The following is a 21,664-nucleotide window of genomic DNA, read 5'->3' as shown; positions in this document are numbered from 1 at the left end:
CTGCTCTAATGCAGGACGGGTTACCAACTGTCGGAGTTTGGAGTTGGGCCCACTGGAACTCCGGTTTATCAGTTTTTCTTGAACCCTAGGCATTTCTTTTCTAAGAAGCCTAAAGGCAATCCTTACGCTTCAGTCGCCATCCTCTCACAGGAGACCTAGTTTATGGCGCTTGTTCATCCTGGGGTGGGGGGGGTGGGGGGTGGGGACTACATTTCCCATGACGCACCGCGAACAAACACCGGAACTCGATTTCCCAGAATCCCGCGGGCTTTAGCCCTACCAGACGGTCTTCCTTCAGGGGTTGGAGACTTCGGGGCCAAGATGGCGACCGGAACGGGCAGTAAGTAATTGCGCTGCTCTTGTGTGGAAGGTGTTTGTAGAGCCAAGGCCAGGCAACAGATTTCTGTCACGCTCTTAGAGAGTAGGAGCAATGATTTGCCTGAGGGCCCAGGGCCGTCAAAGACCTGCCCTCGACCGGCGTTGTGAAGGCCAATGGTTGGGGGCCTAGAAGCGTAGAGTCTTGTGTTTCAGTAAGGCCGCGGAGTTTTGAGAGAAGCACCTCAGGGAGTTCTTGTATGTTTGGGCGCTCCGCGGAGTGAGAGGAAAAAAGGTTCCTCAGAGGCTTGGGCGTGTGGGCAGACATGTTGTCCACACAACAGCTATATGGAATGGCCGGCGTCTCAAAGAGTCGTTTTCTGACGAACGTTTGTGAGGCCTGTACTCACAGAGAAATGGGGTATCTTAACCGTGAGCTTTTTCTGCCACTGGGGGGAAATTGCATTTCGTGCATCTCGGCCATTTCCCGCTGTTTCACGGAGTGAAAAGGTTTTTTAGGCCCAGCAGCTAAAGGGTAGGGGGTGTTCCTGAGAGAAGTAAACAAGTTTATGCTAAGAAGGAGGTGGGGCAGTGCAGGGTGGGGTGTGGGGGTTGGCCGCTCGGAATCCTGGGAAATAGCCCTTGCGTCCAAATTGGAATAAAGCATTCTTGTTTGGCTACGCCGCGGGGCATGCAGAGTCTTGGTTCCCCCCATCCGGGATCCAACCCGTGTCTCCTGCAGTGGAAGTACAGAGTCTTAACCACTGGACCGCCAGGGAAGTCCCTGGAGTAAAGCATTCTTAAAACTGGGTCTCTGGGGAGAACTGCGATAAATTAATGACTCTTTTTTTAAAAAAAAAAACAGAGTAACCATGGCATTTGAAGAAAAAATGTTTTGCCATATACTCAGTGCAGTTCTCATGCAATGAATAGGCATCACCCTAGTGGTGGTGTTTACTAGAGAGGTGAAAATCAAGATTTGGTGATAGTGGCTCACTTTGTCCTTACAGGTTGGGATGTTCTGTGTTAGGCTTTTAGTCCTCCCTTTGGGGCTTAGAATTAGTGTCTCAGTGGTTGTCTCCAAGTCTTCTCTCCTTTCAGAACATAAGCTGCTGAGTACTGGCCCTACAGAGCCATGGTCCATCCGAGAGAAGCTGTGTTTAGCGTCTTCCGTTATGAGGAGTGGAGATCAAAATTGGTAAGGTATCTGCTTTCTTGGGGATTAGAAACTGTCGGGTATTTTTTTTTTATACCGGTGGATTCCATAAGTTAACCTTTAAGCAGCATTTGTTTTTTAACAGCTTTATTGAGATATAGTTCACTTACCATAAAATTAACCAAGTATATTCACAGAATTTAGTATATTTGGAATTGTAAGACCGTCACTAGAGTCTAATTTTAGAACATTTTAAATACCCCTGAAAGAAGCCTCTTATCCCTTAGCAGTTATTCTACAGTCTCCTCTTTACCTCTCTAACATCTCCCCTCCCCCTTCCCCACCAACCACTCATCTACTTTGTCTCTCTATAGATAACTTACTTTGGACATTTCATGTAGATAGAATCATATAGTTTGTGGTTGTCTGTGACTGGCTTCTTTCACTTAGCATAGTGCTTTCAAGGTTCATTCATGTTGGAGTACGTATCAGTACTTTATTCCTTTTTTTTTTTTTAATATTATTTGGCTGCATTAGGTCTTAGTTGCAGCATGTGGGATCTTTCGTTGTGGCGCGCGGGTTTAGTTGTCCCGCAGCACATGGGATCTTAGTTCCCTGACCAGGAATCAAACCCTTGTCCCCTGCATTGGAAGGCAGATTCTTAGCCACTGGACCACCAGAGAAGTCCCCTTTATTCCTTGTTTTGATTAAATAATAGTCCCTTGTGTGGGTATGCCACATTTTGTTTACCATTTGTCAGTTGATGAACATTTGGGTTGTTTCCATTTTTCTGACTGTTATAATTAATGCTGCTATGAACATTTGTGTACAAGATTTTGTGCAGATATGTTTCCAGTTGTCTTGAAAGAGTGGAATTGCTAGATCATATTGTAATTCTCTATTCAACTTTTTGAGGAACTGCCAAACTAGGAAGTGGCCCCACTGTTTGACATTCCCACCAGCAATAAATGAGGGCCCCAATTTCTCTGCATGCTTGACAACATTTATTGTTTTCTTTTTTCGTTATAGCTGTACTAATGAGTATGAAATGGTATCTCATTGTGGTTTTGATTTGCATTTCCCTGATGACCAGTAGTGTTGTTGAGCATGTTTTCAGGTTCTTATTGGCCATTTGTATGTCTTTTTTGTAAAAATGTCTGCTCAGATCCCTTGGATTATTTTTCATTATTGAGTTTTAAGATTCTTTATATATTCTGGACACAAATCCCTTGTAAGATAGATGATTTGCAAATATTTCTCCTGTTTTGTGTGGTGCCTTTCTTTGGTATTGTTGATATCTGTTGGTATTGCCTACAGCACAAAAGTTGTTAGTTTTGATGTGAGTTTATTTTTTCTTCTGTTGCTTGTGCTTTTGGTGTCGTAGCTAAGAAACTGTTTACGTCTATATTTTCTTCTAACAACTTTCAACTCTCCACATTTAGGTCTTTGATCCATTTTGAGTTAATTTTTGTGTAGGTTGTAAAGCAGGAGTCTCTTTTGCATGTAGGTATGCAACTGTCCCAGGACTCAGTATTTGTTGAAAACATTATCTTTCCCTATTGAATTGTCTTAGCACTCAGTATTTCTTTTAAGTACCAGAAAATAGGACTGTGTGTGGTTTCCAATCTTTTTTGCTACCAGGACATACGCTTTCATTTTTAACATTAGTCCTTTTTTCCCCCCTCTTTTTTCCCTCAGGATCTAAGGACACCTTTTAATTGTCTTAAGTATTCAGATTACTTAATATACAAATTTGCATTTGTATGGTATATCTCTACTACTTTAACCATTCAAATGAGTTTACCAAAGCACCATTGCTGGTCACACTTAACACTTAAACAATTTTATGTTTTTTGTTTGTTTGTTTTTTCGGTATGCGGGCCTCTCACTGTTTTGGCCTCTCCCGTTGCGTTGCGTAGTACAGGGTCCGGACGCGCAGGCTCAGCGGCCATGGCTCATGGGTCGAGCCGCTCCACGGCATGTGGGATCTTCCCGGACCCGGGCACAAACCTGTGTCGCCTGCATCGGCAGGCGGACTCTCAACCATTGCGCCGCCAGGGAAGCCCCTTTATGTATTTTTCAAATAAGTTTTCAAAGATAAAACCAGGATCTTCCAGGTAGCAGCTGTTCTTGAGCTGGTAAATCCTGCGACAAAACGAAGCACACTAATTTGGTAAATCTCAGATTGAACTTAAATATAACTCAAATATAAACTGAACTCATTTTTAAACGAAATACCAAGTAAACTGAATTGAAGTAGAATCTAATCTGTATATTTTCTTATATTTTTATATAAAAAATAGTAGAACACTTAAGTAAAACTTTAAAATTTTAAATTGTATTTATATTTTGAGGAGGTACTTAAGTCATAAGGTTCAAAATTCAAAATGGTTGGGACTTCCCTGGTGGCTCACTGGTTAAGAATCCACCTGCCAATGCAGGGGACACGGGTTTGAGCCCTGGTCCGGGAAGATCCCACATGGCGCGGAGCAACTAAGCCTGTGCACCACAACTACTGAGCCTGTGCTCTAGAGCCTGTGAGCCACAACTACTGAGACCGTGTGCCACAACTACTGAAAACCGCGCACCTAGAGCCAATGCTCCGCAACAAGAGAAGCCACTGCAGTGAGAAGCCTGTGCACTGCAACGAAGAGTAGCCCCCACTCACCGCAGCTAGAGAAAGCCCGCGCGCAGCAATGAAGACCCAAAGAAGCCAAAAATAAGTGAAGAAATAAAGAAAAATTAAAATGGTACACAGTGTTTTCCTCCCATCACTGTATCTTATCTCCCAGGGTTAGCAGTTTCTTGTGTGTTTCTCTGCCATTAAATTTGTATACATGAACAAATAAATATTTTCTTTTCCCCTCTCTTTTTTAAACACAACTGGTTATATATTATGCACAGTGTTCTTTACCTTGTCACTGCTACATTTTCTTTAACTTAGTACTGTATCTTATAGACCCTTGTATATCTTCATATGAAGATCTAGCTCATTTTTTTAACAGCTGCATGATATTTTATGCAGTACAATAATTTATTTAACTAGAACTCTGTTGATGGACATTTGCTCATATAAATATAGCCTTGAGTAGTTATGTATGAATTGTATCTAAGATAAACTGAAAGTAGAATTATTGAGTCAAAGAATATATATGTTTATAAAATTTGGTAAGTATTTCAAATTGCTCTACTCAGATTTGTTTCAATTTATACTCCCATTGGTAATATGTCATAGTACCTGTTTTTCTATGGCCTGGTTCATAGAATGTGGTGTTATGTATTTTTGATCTTTGACAGTATAAGATCAAACTTTGAAATAGTTCTCATATCTTTCATTTGCATCTGTCCTATGATGAGTGAAGTTAAATATCTTCTTGTGTTGAAGAGCCACTTTTATTTCCTTTTCTGTAAACTGCTTTTTCCTGTTTTTCTATTTGACTATTAGTCTTTCTCTTTGACTGGGGATGGGGGGGTGGGGTGGCTCCTTATATATTAGGGAGATTAGCCATTTGTCTATTTTGAGGTGCATTTTTTTAAACCACTTTGCTATTTGGCTTTGCTTAATGTAATATTTCTACATGAAGAGTTTTAAAATGTAGTCTATTAATAATTTTCTCTTATAGTTCCTGGATTTTGTGACATAATTAGAAAGTTCTTCCCTAGTCTGAGGTTATAAAATCTCCTTTGATTTCTTCTAGTACTTTTATGGTTATATTTTTTAAAATATATAAATCTTTGATCGATTTGGGGGCTTTTCTTAGTATAAAGAAAGGTGTAATTTACGGATCAAACTTTATTTTTTGCTGATAGCTATCCACATAACAATGTTAAAGTAAATTTTTTTTTTTTTTTGCGGTATGCGGGCCTCTCACTGTTGCGGCCTCTCCCGTTGCGGAGCACAGTCTCCGGATGCTCAGGCTCAGCGGCCATGGCTCACGGGCCCAGCCGCTCTGCGGCATGTGGGATCTTCCCGGACCGGGGCACGAACCCGTGTCCCCTGCATCGGAAGGCGGACTCTCAACCACTGCGCCACCAGGGATAAAGTAAATTTTTTATAAAAGAAAAAACTCTGAAACCATTATCCCAACACAAAATTCAAAACTTTTTTGTTTTTAAAGTCGTGAAATACTTCAGCCACATTGAAAAGTAGGGAGAGTAATAGAGTGCCCATGTATCTGGTACCTGCATTTAAGAAATCTTAATATTTTCTCATGTTTCCTTCAGATCTTTTTAAAGAAATAGACACAGTTGAAGCCCCTTCACGCTCTTGCATCAAACCATTTCAGTCTATTTTCATTTTTGCCTGTTTCTTCCTTTGTTTTTATACCTGTAACTTTTTAAAAAGTCATATGAGTGCATCATAGCAGAAAATTGTGTCACCTTTTTTCAGTTAATATTATGTTATAAATACATTCTGTATCACCATATATTTTATATTTCATAGTTATTTTTGTGGGTTGTTTAATATTTTCTAGAGATGAAGTGCCATAAGTTAAACATCCTCTTGCAGGCATTTAGGAAAAACCTAACTGTTCATCAGTCTGGTCAAGTCTACATGGTGCTTTCTTCCTGGTGCTTGCTTCTTTTGTTATTTTCTTATATTCGTAAGAGTTGTATTAATAGATCAAAAGATAACTTTTGGGGGCTGGAATATTTTATAGATTGCTTCCCAAATGACAGATGTTTTCTGAAAGAACCAAGATCAACATAAAAATATTTTCCCAAATGAACAGAAATGGTACTTTACTAGGTCCTAATAGCTTCACTTCACTCAGGAAATACATCATGTAGGAAAACTGTTTAGCAATGACGCTTTCCCTCTAAAATGACTTTTCAGTAGCTGTGTCATTTTCCATAGTCACATATTGCAGAATATTTCCCAGTGACAGTTTTTTACTCCAAAGTTTGTACTCTAAACCTTGAACTCTCAGTATACCTTCTCTTTTTTTCAATTTGGTATGTGATAAGGCTTTTCTAATTTTGTAGGGTATCAGTTAGCAGAGCAATCAAGCCCTTTGCAGAACCTGGCCGCCCTCCAGACTGGTTCTCTCAAAAAGTAAGTTCCCAAGTAAACGTTCTTTTAGAGCACTTTTTGAGGTGTGAAGTGGGTTCCCTTCCAGGTCCTGCCTTTTTTGTTTTTGGTCTTTAAGTATCTTATTTATTTGTTCTTACGTTTATTTCTTTTTTAAATTTTATTGAAGTATAGTTGACTTACAGTGTTGTGTTAATTTCTGCTGTACAGCAAAGTGATTCAGTTATACATGCATATATTCTTTTTCATATTCTTTTCCATTATGGTTTATCACAGGATATTGAATATTGTTCCCTGTGCTATACAAAAGCACCTTGTTGTTTATCCATCCTGTATATAATAGTTTGCATCTGCTAATCCCAAACTCCCCATCCTTTCCTCCCCCACACCCCCTTCTCCTTGGTAACCACAAGTCTGTTCTCTATGTCTGTGAATATCTTCTTTATTCATTCACTTGTCGATGGATATTTAGGTTGTTTCCATGTCTTAGCTTGGCTATTGTAAATAGTGCTGCTATGAACATAGGGTTGCATGTATCTTTTCAAATTATAGTTTTGTCTGGATATATGCTCTGGAGTGGGATTGCTGGATCATATAGTAGTTTTATTTTTTGTTTTTTGAGGAATCTCTGTGCTGTTTTCTTCAGTGGCCGCACCAATTTACATTCCCACCAACAGTGTTAGAGGGTTCTCTTTTTCTCCACACCCTCTCCAACATTTATTATTTGTAGACTTTTTAATGATGGCCATTCTGACTGGTGTGACCAGGTCCTACCATTTTAATCACAAGGCTTTTGTACCATGAAGAATAGTTTGAGAATACTTTTCATTTTTCTCAATATTTGCAGATCCATCCATGTATGCCCACACTATTACAAACTATTCTTGTCAGTGTAGCATAACAGTTAAAAGACCAGTCTTGTACATTAGATGGATCTGGGTTTGTTTTTTTTTTTTTTTTTTTTTTGCGGTACGCAGGCCTCTCACTGTTGTGGCCTCTTCCGTTGCGGAGCACAGGCTCCGGACACGCAGCCTCAGCAGCCATGGCTCACAGGCCCAGCCGCTCCGCAGCATGTGGGATCTTCCCGGACCAGGGCTCGAACCCGTGTCCCCTGCATTGGCAGGCAGATTCTTAACCACTGTGCCACAAGGGAAGCCCTGGATCTGGGTTTAATATGACTCCACTTGAAAACTTTGAACCATGAGCCTCAGTTTTCTGATTTGTAAAATAGGGATAAAAGTTGATTCAGGATTGTTGAAAGTATTTAGTTGAGGTAATACCTAGAAAGCATTTAGCACAGTGCCTTGCATACGGTAACTACTCAGTAGATATTAAGTATAAATATTGGCTCTTAGCTTGTCTTTCCTCAAATAGACAAACTCCCGGCCAGAAGACTCCCTTTTCTGTGTTATGGTATTGATTATTTTGAACTAATTTGATTGCAAAGTAATTTGTCCTCCTAGAAGCTACTCCTACCTTAAATATAGCTCCCCTGTCTAAACCTTAGTCTAATATGTTGAAACTTTGAAAGGTCATTTCTTTTTAGGCTTACTCATCATATTTTCACTTTTTTCCATAGCATTGTGCTTCCCAGTACTCAGAGCTCCTAGAGACCACTGAGACCCCAAAGTGAGTACAAAGCCAGGCACTTGAGCCAAATCTCTTTAGTGGAGAATATTTACTCTGGAAGTCTGGTTTTTTTTATGTTTATATCATGGTGTGATAAAAGTTAGAAATTATCTCTGGTTAGATGTTGGAGAAGGCTCAAAGAAAGCAAGTGGGAGTAGGAAAAAATGTTCTCTTATTCAAATGTGTTTTTTTTGTTTTGTTTTGTTTTTGTTTGTTTTTTAAATTTTTCCATAGACGGAAACGGGGTGAAAAGGGAGAAGTGGTAGAAACCGTTGAAGATGTCATTGTTCGGAAACTGACTGCTGAGCGAGTTGAGGAACTAAAGAAAGTGATAAAGGAAACCCAGGAAAAATATAGGTACTTATCAGAGAATGCAAAATGGTTGGGAGAGACAAATCGGCCTGGCTTATACTAGTCAGAATTTTTTAAATAGATTAAAAAACCCAGTCTACCTACCTCTCATCCTACAGACGGCTGAAAAGAGATGCAGAACTAATTCAAGCTGGGCACATGGACAGCAGACTGGATGAGCTTTGCAATGACATTGCGATGTGGGTTATATTATACTGTTCTTCCATCTGTACTCCTTTTTCTCTTCTTATCCTCTTTACTTCTTAAGTAATCTGGCTTATTTCCTACGTCTGCCATCCCTTTAGACTTGAGAGATTCTGGAAAGGGAAAGCTGCAGAGTGGCCTGGTGGCTGGGAGGGGGTAGTGAGTCCTAGAAGGTAATGTGATAGAATATTTCAGTGTGAGAACATAACTTAGTTCTAACTTAAAAGTGGCTCTAGTTTGCCTGGGTAAAGAACTTGGTAGTTAGGCAGTATACTCAAAATTCCCTATTTTGCTGATAAAGATTTATTTTTTAGTTTTTCCTCTAGAAAGTGCTAGCCTGGCAAAAAAACTTCCCTGTGAGGGCACTGTGAAGGAGCTACAGCCGGCTAGGATCTAACCCTTATTTTCCTCTTTAGGAAAAAGAAATTGGAGGAAGAGGAGGCTGAAGTAAAGAGGAAGGCTACGGATGCGGCTTATCAGGGTAAGGTGAACCTAGTGACTGTTTAACAATTTGACTATACACTATTGCCTGACGATGACAGTTGAAGACTGTTTGTTAACACAGAATCTACTAATTCCAATTGCATGCTTTTCTCTGTCATCTTCTCTTTTACTAGAATAAAAACGTCCCTTTATGTCCAGGAAGAAACTCTTAGAAAGTGAGCTCTGATGAGATCTCACTAGACCTTGTGTTCTTTTAAGACACAAAAGCCTGATAATAACATATTGAACATAAACAAGGTTTTAGAAGTCAAAGCCTGTAAAAAGATTGAGAATAACTTAGTCATTGGATAAGGGGAGGAACTTCAGCATTTGTAATTCTAGGAATACATGCTTTGAGCCATTGAGGTCTTTCCCTCTTGTTAAAAGCAGAATCTTAAGTTGTTGAAGAGGATATTGAGGGATGTTTAAACTACTTTCCTACTCCAAGGACCTTTAGGGTACACAAGTTTGCTTAGGGTGAGAATTGCTCATAGGAAAAATTAGGCTAAAAACTTGTAAAGAAAGCTTTCTAATCCAGATTCTTAATGCTGCCTTAGTAATGTAACATCCCTATTTGTCCTTTACTATATAATAGCAGAGTCTAGCTTTATTTATTTAATCTTGAAGACAGAAATTGTTCTTTTCTATGTTCTAGCCCGTCAAGCAGTAAAAACACCCCCTCGGAGGTTACCTACTGTGATGGTTCGCTCTCCTATAGATTCTGCCTCCCCAGGAGGTGATTATCCACTTGCTGACTTGACTGCAACCACTATGGAAGAGGCCACCTCTGGGGTGAGTATATTTCCATCCACAGGAATTGATCAGCAAAGGGGCAGTAAGCCAGCAGAGAGCTGAGTGATGAGGAAACCACTTTTGGCTTAGAGGCAATTTCCTCTCTTGGTCTGAATTCTAAAAACATAATTTACCATGTTCTGTGCTCTAAGATAAGAATGGACCTAAAAACATTGAGGCTTTTGACATTTTTAGAGATAGGTAAAAGACTAACTTAAGGAATTACTTGTAAGTGTACTGGTCTTACGAAATTCCTGCTGAAATATAGGCTGATTTCTATGTAAATATAATATTGGTAGTGGGTAAGGAGTTTATAAAAGGCAAATTGGGTGGAATGGTTGAGTCACTTTGGGTTTGAGTGAGTAGAAGAGAAAAAATTGTGGGGAAGAAAGGTGTGGTTGAGAGCAAGACGGGTAGAGGGTTTCTGGGCAGTTCCACTCAGGACTAATAAAGTAATAGGTAGACACACTAACCCATCCAGATGAGTAGGGAACCTTCCTGAGTTTGAGAAGTCAGATAAAGGTTCTCTGTTGTCTCTTAGGTAACCCCTGGGACTTTGCCGAGTACCCCAGTCACCTCGTTTCCTGGAATTCCTGACACCCTTCCTCCAGGCTCTGCACCCTTAGAAGCCCCCATGACCCCAGTAACAGATGATTCACCCCAGAAAAAGATGCTTGGACAGAAAGCAACTCCACCCCCCTCCCCTCTGCTGTCAGAGCTCTTGAAGAAGGGCAGCCTCCTGCCTACTAGCCCCAGACTGGTATGGAGACTTCTGTGGGTGTTTGAGAGCTGTGGTGATTAAGTAATTTGGAAGGGAGTGCCTGGGACCTAAAATATAACATGGAAAAAAAGTTCAAAAGAGGAAGAGATCTCCTAGTTAAATGTTAATTTAAAAACACAACAAAACAAAATAGTTGATAGTATCCTTGGGTCCTGAGGTATCTGAAGCCATAATTATTTTGGTTCTCTTCTCCAGAGAACTCTTGTCAATAAGTTTTGAAAATCAGAGTTTCCCTTGGGTCTGAAATCATTTTCTTTGGATATTAACTTTTAGTTTCATGAAGTTTGGCCAACTGCTGGAGCTTTTTTGGGAAGTGGTAATAAAGGAAAGCTTGAGTGTAGCCTTCACCTCTATTCTTCCCTGGTAGGTCAATGAGAGTGAAATGGCTGTGGCTTCTGGCCACCTGAACAGTACAGGTGTCCTCCTGGAGGTAGGCGGGGTCCTTCCCATGATACATGGTGGGGAGATGCAGCAAACACCCAACACTGTTGCAGCCTCCCCAGCTGCCTCAGGTAAGTCACTACTTTTCCATTGTCGACTTTATTTTAGAGATGTTGAACATGGCATTGACTGCCCTTGGTTTCTAGCCTTTGTTATTAATCAACTGTGAATCCTAGATTTAAAGCCCAACCTTGGAGCTACTTTACCTGTTAAACCACGTGGTGCTCGAAATTGTAAATCCATGTCATCTTCAAAATACTGATTGTCCTGGATGACCACAGCGTAGATACTGAATGAGAGGAATAGTGAAGTTAATGGTGAAGGTGCAAAAATCACAAAAGGGTGCTAGGGATACCTGAGACTATAGCATAGGCAGATAAGATTTGGAACTAGAACACTAGACTTAAAGAGTCTCAGGCCTGCCACACGCTGGTTTTGTGACCTTGGATAGGTAACTTAATTCTTAAGCCTCAGTTTCCTCTTAATTAATTGCAATATATATACTTCACAAGGATGTAGTGAGAATTAAATGAGGTAGAAAACGTAAAGCAAAAAAGAGTTTTAAAAATTGCCGAACATTTGATTTTAGTATTTGAGTGGTGTTAAATTTGGGTGGTTTATAGCATGCTTAACTTCAGCAGAAGGGACAGATTTATTCATACCTTTTTTTTTTAATTACCACTCATTTTTCATGTGAGTTATGTATTCTAGTGCTTTGAGTCATTCCTAACTTGGCAGAAGATCTTAAGTAAGGTTTGAAAAAATAAGGATATAGATAATGAGCTTATTTAACAGAGGAGTTACTTTCATCCTTTGAGACTAAAAATTTTCTTGGTTTGAGTCTTAAAGTGGCTATTGTTTGCTTCTTGCTCATGTGCTTTCTTCTTACCTCGTTTGTGTACCTCTTTGTCTGTTAGGTGCTCCCACTCTTTCCCGGCTTTTAGAAGCTGGTCCTACACAGTTCACCACACCTCTTGCTTCCTTCACTACTGTTGCCAGTGAACCTCCAGTTAAAATTGTGCCACCCCCTGTAGAGTCTGTGTCCCAAGCTACCATTGTCATGATGCCTGCGCTGCCAGCACCATCCTCTGCTCCGGCTGTCTCCACTCCTGAGAGTGTAGCTCCAGGTGCGTCCTTGACCCACGCCCTGAGCAGCAACTAGATCCAAAATTTCATTTTGAGCTTCAGTTAGAGAAAGGCGACCAAGAGCATCAGCTTCTGTTCTCTGTGGACATGTGCATCTTTATTCTTACAAAAACAAGGATGTGAGAAGAAGTGGGTGGGCATTTATGTGTTGGGGCAAAAGGGCTAAGTGTACATATATGAATGGGCTTGAGAATGTGTTTTCACCTTTCTAGATAAAATTGAGGAGAAGAAAACATGGGCAGGTGTAAGATAACTTTTACTGAGCTTAAGTGTATGGGTGCTTGACATCTGTCCACAGCTTTGGTGTGATCTCCAGGTGGGCAGTTGGTACCAAATAAGCTTCTGAGATGGTTTTCTTTTCCTGTTATTCAGTGAGTCAGCCTGACACCTGTGTTCCCATGGAGGCTGTGGGGGATCCACATACTGTGACTGTCTCCATGGATAGCAGTGAAATCTCCATGATCATCAATTCTATCAAAGAAGAGTGTTTCCGGTCAGGGGTAGCAGAGGCCCCTGGAGGATCAAAGGCTCCTAGCATTGATGGGAAGGAAGATTTAGATCTGGCTGAGAAGATGGATATTGCTGTGTCTTACACAGGTGAAGAACTGGACTTTGAGACTGTTGGGGACATCATTGCCATCATTGAGGACAAGGTAACTATTCAGCAAAGCCCCAAAGAATGTCTCATGGGTCCTACATAGGCTTCTCTCCTCAGCCTCTCCTTGCTTCTTGTAGTAAGAATTACATAAACAACTCTCCTGCTTCTTCCCATCTCTATCTCTGTAGTCCCAAAGCCCTTTGATGTTGACATACTAGTCATCTACGCAGCCTTTCCTATGTTACTGGTTTGCACCAGACAGGTACCTGTCCATTGGTTGCTTCTGCTACATGGAGAAGATGGAGAGAGAAGCTTCAGATTCAGGCCATCTCATTTGGTGCTAATGAATTGAGGGACTTGGGCTTCTTTTTGTGGCTTCAACAGTGTTTGTATTATGGGACAGGTAGATGATCATCCTGAAGTGCTGGATGTGGCAGCAGTGGAAGCAGCACTGTCATTCTGTGAAGAGAATGATGATCCCCAATCCCTGCCTGGCCCCTGGGAGCACCCTATGCAGCAGGAACGGGACAAGCCAGTACCTCTCCCTGCACCAGAGATGACGGTCAAGCAAGAGAGGCTGGACTTTGAAGAAACAGAAAGCAAAGGAATCCATGAACTGGTGGACATCAGGGAACCCAGTGTTGAGATCAAAATGGAACCTGCAGAACCAGAGCAAGGCATTTCAGGGGCTGAAATAGTATCTGGAGTTGTTCCAGCCACGAGTATGGAGCCACCAGAACTCAGGAGTCAGGACTTAGATGAGGAACCCAGAAGTACTGCAACTGGAGAAATTACTGAAGCAGATGCTTCCAGTAGGAGAGGCGATGAAACTCCAATTACAACAGTGAAGACAGAGGTATTTAACATCAGGGGCTTGGGGGATGGGGGCAGGGGGTGGAGGGTTATATCTTAGGTAAGAAGTGACATTTTAGGCCTTTGGTTTTCCTGTTGCATGCCTGAGTTCTGACATGTTGATGTGTCCAAAGCCCATAGGTATGATCAGTGCTATATATACTTAATTAACCCTGTTCCATTAAGGTGACCATTAGAATCATATTACATGGGTAGGAGGACTTAGGATTTCTTGTATAGTCTCATTATCATTGAAGAATAATGTATAAGCTGTAGTGATTTACCAGGACTTATGGTATTTGTTCTTTTTGGTCTTCAGGCATCCCCTGAAAGCATGTTGTCTCCATCACATGGCTCAAATCCCATTGAAGATCCTTTAGAGTCAGAGACTCAGCACAAGTTTGAAATGTCAGGTAAATAATAAAGCCAGGAAATATGTACTCTATAACTAACTTTAAATCATTTGCTTTGGCTTCTGAGGGATTTGTGGGTTGTGGGCAAGTAGAGGAGGTAGAATAGGTCAGCATGGAAAGGAAAGCTGCAGGGGACTATTGTCCATAGGAAGGGGAAGGCTAAGGTGGAAAAATCTTCAGGTAGTCTTTCTCTCCTCTGCAGACTCATTGAAAGAAGAATCAGGGACTATTTTTGGAAGCCAGATAAAGGTATTTCAGACTTTTCTTTATTCCTCTTGCTGTGTGACTAGATTTCCCTGTAGCACTACCTTTTAATGAATTTCAGTAAACTCGCATCATTATTCTCTGAGATGAGACTGGTTAAGGAGTTGCATGGGGAAAAGCTGCAGTGGACAGTTAGGCATAGTGGGAGTACTATGGCAACAGGTGCTTCCTAATTGAAAGAGTTTGTGAATATCACACAGACCTTTCTTTGCATATAATGCACAAAGAAGCTTTGATACATCCAGAGTGATTTGGAGTGAGTAGGGATATCAGAGCCAGGGAGAGCATATAGAAATCAGATTATTAATTATACTATTCAGAGAAAGTCATCCAAAGTTTTCTTATTAGAATTACTAAAGCAGTAGTAACAAACAGACTTAATGCGATGTGAGCTTGCTCCATCAGATGAGACACAAAATAAAAACTATTTTTGATAACTTTGTACCCAGGGTCAGAGTTCCTCTCAAGAGCAAGGGGAAAGAAGGAACGCCTCTTAGCTTAGTCTTAAGTAAGTAGCTTTTTTTTTTCTTCCTTTTAAAAAGATCCTGGGTCTTATTCTTTGTCCAGGTTCTAAGTTACTTGATCAGTCAGTATCTTTAAGTAGATGGTAGTATAAGTGATAGAGGGCTCAGTCAGGAAACAGTGTGAGGTCATTTTCTAGAACTGATCTAACCCAAAAGACAGATCATGTTTAATGATGCTTTGCTGGATAGCTTTGCTCTCCTTTCCATTTGTTGACTGGAGCACACTATGTCTAAGGATGCCCCAGGTGAGGATGAGGAGGAAGATGGAGTCAGTGAAGCGGCCAGCCTAGAGGAGCCTAAGGAAGAAGATCAAGGAGAAGGCTATTTGTCAGAAATGGATAATGAGCCCCCTGTGAGTGAGAGTGACGATGGCTTTAGCATACACAATGCTACGCTGCAGTCCCACACACTGGCAGACTCCATCCCCAGCAGCCCTGCTTCTTCACAATTGTGAGTATCTGCGATTCTTTCTTTGAGGTCAAGGCAGTGAAGGTGAGAAGTAGGAGAGGATCTTTTCTTTAGTCTTACTTTTTCATCTTCTGTTTCTTGGCCTGGAACAAACATCTGACAAGAAGTAATTAAGACACATTTTTTTTGGACTTATGCCAAGTGGGACTCCCATATTTCTTTTATTTCAGCTCTGTCTGTAGTGAGGATCAGGAAGCTATTCAGGCACAGAAAATCTGGAAGAAAGCCATCATGCTTGTATGGAGAGCCGCAGCTAATCATAGGTGAGTGGGCTTTACCAAGTAGTAGGAACATTTTCTCCTGCTCCTCTTCATTGTTGATAATTAGAAAAAAGTCTGAGTATGCTTATACAGGACTGATGGCATTGGCTCTTAAACCTTCAGCCGCTTAGATCAAGTTCCCTCACCTGTGCTTCTTGGAGGATAAGTCAGTAATTGCACCATATTCTTTTTGGACAGGTATGCTAATGTCTTCCTGCAGCCTGTTACAGATGACATAGCACCTGGCTACCACAGCATTGTACAGAGGTAAGCCATGATCCATTCAGCACGCTGACTAGGCCTGAATTGTAAGTTGTCCAGTCTTAGTGGACTTTTTTTTTTTTTGCGGTACGCGGGCCTCTCATCGCCGTGGCCTCTCCCGCCGCGGAGCACAGGCTCCGGATGTGCAGGCCCAGTGGCCATGGCCCACGGGCCCAGCCGCTCTGCGGCATGTGGGATCCTCCCGGACCCGGGGCATGAACCCGTGTCCCCCATATCGGCAGGCGGACTCCCAACCACTGCGCCACCAGGGAAGCCCCTTAGTGGACTTTTGGTTTAGACAAAGTTTAAAGCAGATGTTTTTGATGTAAGTATGACCAAGTGCTAAACTAATTTTTTCACTGACTGGATCACTGAGTCTAAAAGAATTAACCCCCTTTATTACCTTTCTCAGTACTTATTATATAGGCTGAATTTGGTTTTGGGGTTAAGTACTTGTTTTAGGGCTTGGTGTTTGAGTCCTGGTAGCTGGGACTAATGGTATATATGAGGAAATGCATACGGTAATAGTATATTCAGAGATCAGTGGAGTCCTTTTCCCCTCTATGCTCCCATTTCCTCCTGCTCTGTTTTTTAGGCCTATGGATTTGTCAACTATTAAGAAAAACATTGAAAATGGACTCATCCGCAGCACAGCTGAATTTCAGCGTGACATTATGCTGATGTTCCAGAATGCTGTGATGTATAATAGCTCAGACCACGATGTCTATCACATGGCAGTAGAAATGCAGCGAGATGTCTTGGAGCAGATCCAGGTACTTTGAGGATCCTGAGAATTTTAAAATACTCAAGAGAAGGATTTGTATTGATGTTAGGAAGGGGTGTTGTGGTTTTTGCTTGGAATAGCCATCAGGGACACAGGAAGATACAATTTTGTTCTTGCTGGATTCATGATGATTTTCTCATGCTGGTTTGGTAAAAGAGTTGTGAGAGAATATTCTGCCTTTCTTGGGCAAATATCTTGTTTCCTGAAGTTTTTTAATAAAATTTTTGTGAAATGGTGAATGTATATTTTTAAGTGATATGAATTATGTACATGGTAGACGATCCTTTTCATTGCAGGGAACCTACTTCTATCCTGTAGTTACATTACCAGGCACCCTTTGGGGTATTGAACTTGAAGGGATGTTGTCTATCTCTGCAGTCTGCCAGTCTACTTAAATTGCTTACTGATTACTTAAATTGCTTTGGTTCATCTAGTTTTATTCTCTCTCATTCTTAGAGCATAGAGATTTGTTTTTTAGGATTTTTTTAAAAATTGAAATATAGTTAATTTACAGTATTGTGTTCATCTCAAGTGGACAGCAAAGTGATTCAGTTTTATATCTATGGGATTGGCTAAAAAGTTAAGGTTTTTCAGATAACATTTTACAGAAAAAAATCCTAACGAACTTCTGGCCACCCCAATTTTTTATGTATATTCTTTTCAGATTCTTTTCCATTATAGATTATTACAAGATACTGATTCCCTGTGCTATAGAGTAAGAGCATAGAGATTTTGATGCTATATTATAACAACAACAAAAAATTAGAGCTATTTGGCATTTTCCGATTCCTTAGCATGCACAACTAGAACTAAAACCTAATGTGCTAAAACTCCTAATCACTCAAGACGTATTTGAATGTTGTTTGCAGAACAGTACTGTACTCCTATTTACAAAGCCTAAGGTGTCTTCATTCTTCCTTGATGGATCAGGTCTCTAGGGCCAACTCTGTTTCTTCTCCCTACAGCAATTCCTGGCCACACAGTTGATTATGCAGACATCTGAATCTGGGATCAGTGCTAAAAGTCTTCGAGGGAGAGATTCTACCCGCAAACAGGATTCTTCAGAGAAGGTGAGGAGACCAAGGAAGAGCCTGTGTGCCAGTGTTCCAGTGATAGAAGTTCCAAGGAACCTTATGTTACTACTTGGTACTTCCAGGCTTCTACATTCCAATGGTATACAGACATAAAGATTTTAAAATGGTAGTTGTTTACTCCCATCCAAACACTGAAGAAACCTGCTGTGACTGGAAGACCCAGTCACATGGGAGAAATTGTGAGCTGAGTGCATGAATTATCATCTCCTCTCGGAGAGTGCTCACAAGGTGGGAGAAATGACATAGCTTGCAGCATTTGGGGACCATCAGTTCCTATTCCAGAGGCATAATGGCCAGATTGCTTTTGGATCTCTTTCCTCTTATTCTTGAGTTTAAAAATTTTTGTCTTTGTGTGTGTGGTGCTTGTGTCTCTGTCCTGAGGTTTGGGGTGCTTGCAGCTGAGAGTTTCCGTGGAACCTGATCAGTGTTTGTTTGTCCTCTAACAGGACAGTGTCCCCATGGGCTCTCCTGCCTTCCTTCTCTCTCTCTTTGTAAGTATTGAATGGCTGCAAGGGGTGGTGTTGCCACAAAGTTTCTCAGCTCTTGCTGGGGGTGGGTGGCAGAGGGAAATCGAACATGCAGACTGTGGCAATGTCTTAAACTTCTGTTTATTCAAGTCATCGAATAAGAAACTCTCTCTTCTGCACTCCTGTCTTTCTGCATGTGTGTGTGTGTGGGCTGGGTAGGGACCATTTATGACTTCACTGAGCTGAAATGAGGTATTATTGGTAAGGATCTAGGATGCACCTTCTCCTCATTTCTTGACTGCACCTTTTGACAGTTCTTTTCTTACAAATAGAAGATTGCTCAGAGCAGTAACTGCTAGCTGGCTTTTAAAAAGTGTTCCTCATACCTACAGATACTCAGCACATGGGTTTTTTCTTTTCCTCTAATACTAAGTTGCAAGAGTGATGACTGATACACAAACATTCAGTAAAATTTAAGATAAAGATCTCAGTAACAGTGACCACTACATAACAGTAGTGGCTGGTGGAATTAGAGATAAGCTTAGTAAAGCTAGCCTAAAGACTTCTAATCTTTTCCTCTGTGATTTGAACAATACTCTGACTCTCTGTTGTTCATTATGAGGCACTAAGTCATGATGTAATGGAAGGATATCAGCCTAGAAAACCACATGATTTTAAAACTCTGGATTATCTCTTGGAGCTTTGTTTTCCTCATCTGTGTGCTGGAGGTAATATAATGAGGTGCCTGTCCAGCGTACCTCACAGGGATGTTGTGAGGATAAAATGAGGATAAAATGGCTTGAAAAAAAAAAGGAAGTGTTATACAAATGCAAGGGTGGTATTTTTATACTTACTGTTGCCTCAAAGGCAACTTGTGTTCATGAGATCTAAGAATTTTAGAGTCCTTTCATGTTAGAAATGTAAAAATGGCCTGGCCCAGCAAAAGTGTTCACTAGCTCATCTTACCTACAGGCCTTAGTCCGTACCACAGTCCGTAATCTCCATTCTTTCCTACTGGCCTGCAACAGTGACTCTGAATCCCCAAGCAATTGGCTGGTTGTTGCAAGGCTGGTTAATAGAATCTTTTATCTATTGAAGACAGCAAAGTATTGCACGAGAGGAAGGAGCTGGGCTGCAGGGAGAGAGCAGCAGATGGAAAGAAGCCTTCTGATTGTCCTGATCTCACGGAAAACAACTCAGGAGGTGCTAGGGAACTAGTGCCAGGGTCAGTCTGCAGGAAAGGCCTTTCTTATAGGGATCAACAGCTGGACAGGTATGTTAGCCAAGAATCTCACTATCCACTGCCCTTTCTGACTCTCCCACCCATCTTTTACTCTTCCTGTTCCTTTGCACATGATTTGGGGCCCGGGTGGGATGACTGATAGTCATTCTGTGGGACCCCAGGTGAACTCCAGTGACCTCTATGGTGGGCAGAAGCAAGGTACTCTGTCCTACATTTCCTCTCACACACTACTACCAGGTGCATTTTAGCCCACTCTGTGGGAAGACAGATAAATGCCCCTCATTTCCTGGATTTTTCTGCTGATTCTCCCCCCACTTCCCCCCCCAAAACCAAATCCCCAGCATTCTTGTTGCACCTTTTCTCTTACCTCATAGCTAACTCACTCATGCTCCCTGTCTTTGTCTGCCTGTCATCTAGGATGGGGGAACCAGGGGGCGCCGCTGTGCCATTGAAGCAGATATGAAGATGAAAAAGTGAAGCCCCAGAGTATCTGCACTGAGCTGAACATGAAATAGAAGTAAAGATAGAGCTTGGGCTTGTGGAAGTTCCAGAAGTGGAAGTTACAGAAGAGGAGGTGTCTGGGCCACATGACATGAGCTGGAAAAATCTCTCTCAGAGAGCTGGAGTAGCACAATTGCCTGTTTTAGGGCAAAAATTATGGGATGTGTTAATGTCCTGATGTGTTGCTAGCAGATTGTAGCTAGTTTGTACTGTCTTGTGAAGTGTACAGACTTAAAAAAAAAACACAACCTGTGAAGTGTATGTGTACACAATAAACTCTGAAAGAAAAGAAAACTCTAGCCTTTGGTGTGTTCTTTGAGTGTGTGAATGTGTGTGTGAAACTTGTGATTTCTTCTGTATAGAAACTTTCGTCATTTGTGGGAACGAGATTGTTGGGGGGAAAGTGGTCTTATAATATGAACTGTTCTACTACAGGTCAGAGAAGGTAAGTAACCAAGATTGAGTTTATAATGTTTAAAAGTACTGCATTGTGCTGTAAGTACTGCCTTATTCAGCCTTTCTTCAATGTTTGGTAAAACTTAAGGTTTTCAGAGTTCTCTGTTTATGTCATTGCTTAAAGAAGATTAAAGCATGGATATAGGTAGCATCTTTATCCTCGGCGTTTGTTTTACTTATACTGTCTTTGCACATGGTATTTCTTGAATAGTATATTATTATTCCTTTCTGTGTGTAGGGTTCTTGTGTATTTTAGAATTGATAACATTACTATTTGAAGGCTAAACTCCGTTATCAGGTTTATCACCTGAGTTTATTCCAACTTCTGTTACTAAATAAAAACTAAATCAGTGAAGTGAACTAGTGAGCTTTTTATTAAAAAGAGATGGAGATTAATAGGGTATTGTCTAGTATTTTGAGCCTTCTTGAGAAAGATATAGAACTTTATGATTGGAAGTCACAGATCTTTTTGGCTTAAGTAAAACTATAAAGCTTGCTAGGATCCTAAGGAAGTAGAAGATACCGTCTTTGTGAGTGATAGTTCAATCAATCCAGGAGTTAGAAAATTAAATACAATTACAGTACATTCCCAAAGCAGTCTGCAAACATGCATGTGATATAAGCAACGGAACCCTAAAAGTTGGAGAAGTTTGTGGAGGAAGAGGTCCATTAAAGGACGTAGATTTTGGGTTGGTAGAGAACGTGATTTACAAGCTTAGCAAGCTAAATTAAGGTATAGGCATCTGAGGTGGGGGAAATAAGGAGACTAATGTAATTAGGAATCATATTAAAGAATAGTGAATTACAGGTACCAGGCTAAGGGGACAAAATAGAGCTTGATTTATGGAGGGCTTTGAGTGACAGATTGAGAAATTTGAAGTGATAGCTATTGTAAAGCATTGAATAGGGAGACTATTCAGAGCAGGTTGGATTAAGAATAGAGAAACTGACCAGGAGGCTATCACATGTATTCAGATGTAAAGGATGGGCATTAAGAAAAATTATTGTGGAAGAAAATTGGCAAGTGGACTTGTTTACTGAATATAAGAGAAGAAAGAGTCAAAATAGGACTAAGAAAATAGTGTTGATGATCGGCATAAGGAATTTGGGGAGAAGCAAATTATTGGGAGATGTTCAGAAAGAAAAGTG

The 21,664-nt window shown here is 40.9% G+C and overlaps 1 protein-coding gene across 4 annotated transcripts; it reads left to right on the top strand.

The window, feature by feature from the left end:
* The first annotated feature begins 290 nt into the window (after window positions 1-290).
* LOC132517089 (bromodomain-containing protein 8) lies at window positions 291-20,358 on the top strand. Of its 4 annotated transcripts, none has more exons than XR_009539585.1 (22): window positions 291-340; window positions 1,417-1,513; window positions 6,458-6,527; window positions 8,083-8,132; window positions 8,367-8,489; window positions 8,603-8,683; window positions 9,104-9,168; window positions 9,826-9,962; window positions 11,111-11,255; window positions 12,102-12,311; window positions 12,703-12,983; window positions 13,332-13,784; window positions 14,100-14,193; window positions 14,396-14,442; window positions 15,217-15,431; window positions 15,620-15,712; window positions 15,908-15,976; window positions 16,566-16,743; window positions 17,720-17,824; window positions 18,295-18,339; window positions 19,414-19,588; window positions 19,976-20,358. XR_009539585.1 is itself a non-coding variant. In XM_060143677.1 (22 exons), the coding sequence occupies exons 1-22, from the start codon at window positions 322-324 to the stop codon at window positions 20,033-20,035; spliced, it is 2,856 nt and encodes a 951-aa protein (XP_059999660.1). In that variant the 5' UTR covers window positions 291-321; the 3' UTR covers window positions 20,036-20,358. The 4 variants fall into 4 exon arrangements, 3 of the variants coding, with proteins under 3 accessions (XP_059999660.1, XP_059999661.1, XP_059999662.1); XM_060143677.1 differs by lacking the exon at window positions 19,414-19,588 and adding an exon at window positions 10,504-10,722; XM_060143678.1 differs by lacking the exon at window positions 19,414-19,588.
* Window positions 20,359-21,664: the final 1,306 nt, after the last annotated feature.

The sequence above is a fragment of the Lagenorhynchus albirostris genome, chromosome 3, assembly GCF_949774975.1.
Source record: "Lagenorhynchus albirostris chromosome 3, mLagAlb1.1, whole genome shotgun sequence".
Taxonomy (NCBI): Eukaryota; Metazoa; Chordata; class Mammalia; order Artiodactyla; family Delphinidae; genus Lagenorhynchus; species Lagenorhynchus albirostris.
The sequence above is the reverse complement of the archived record's forward strand: the minus strand, read 5'-3'. Positions and strand labels throughout refer to the sequence as shown.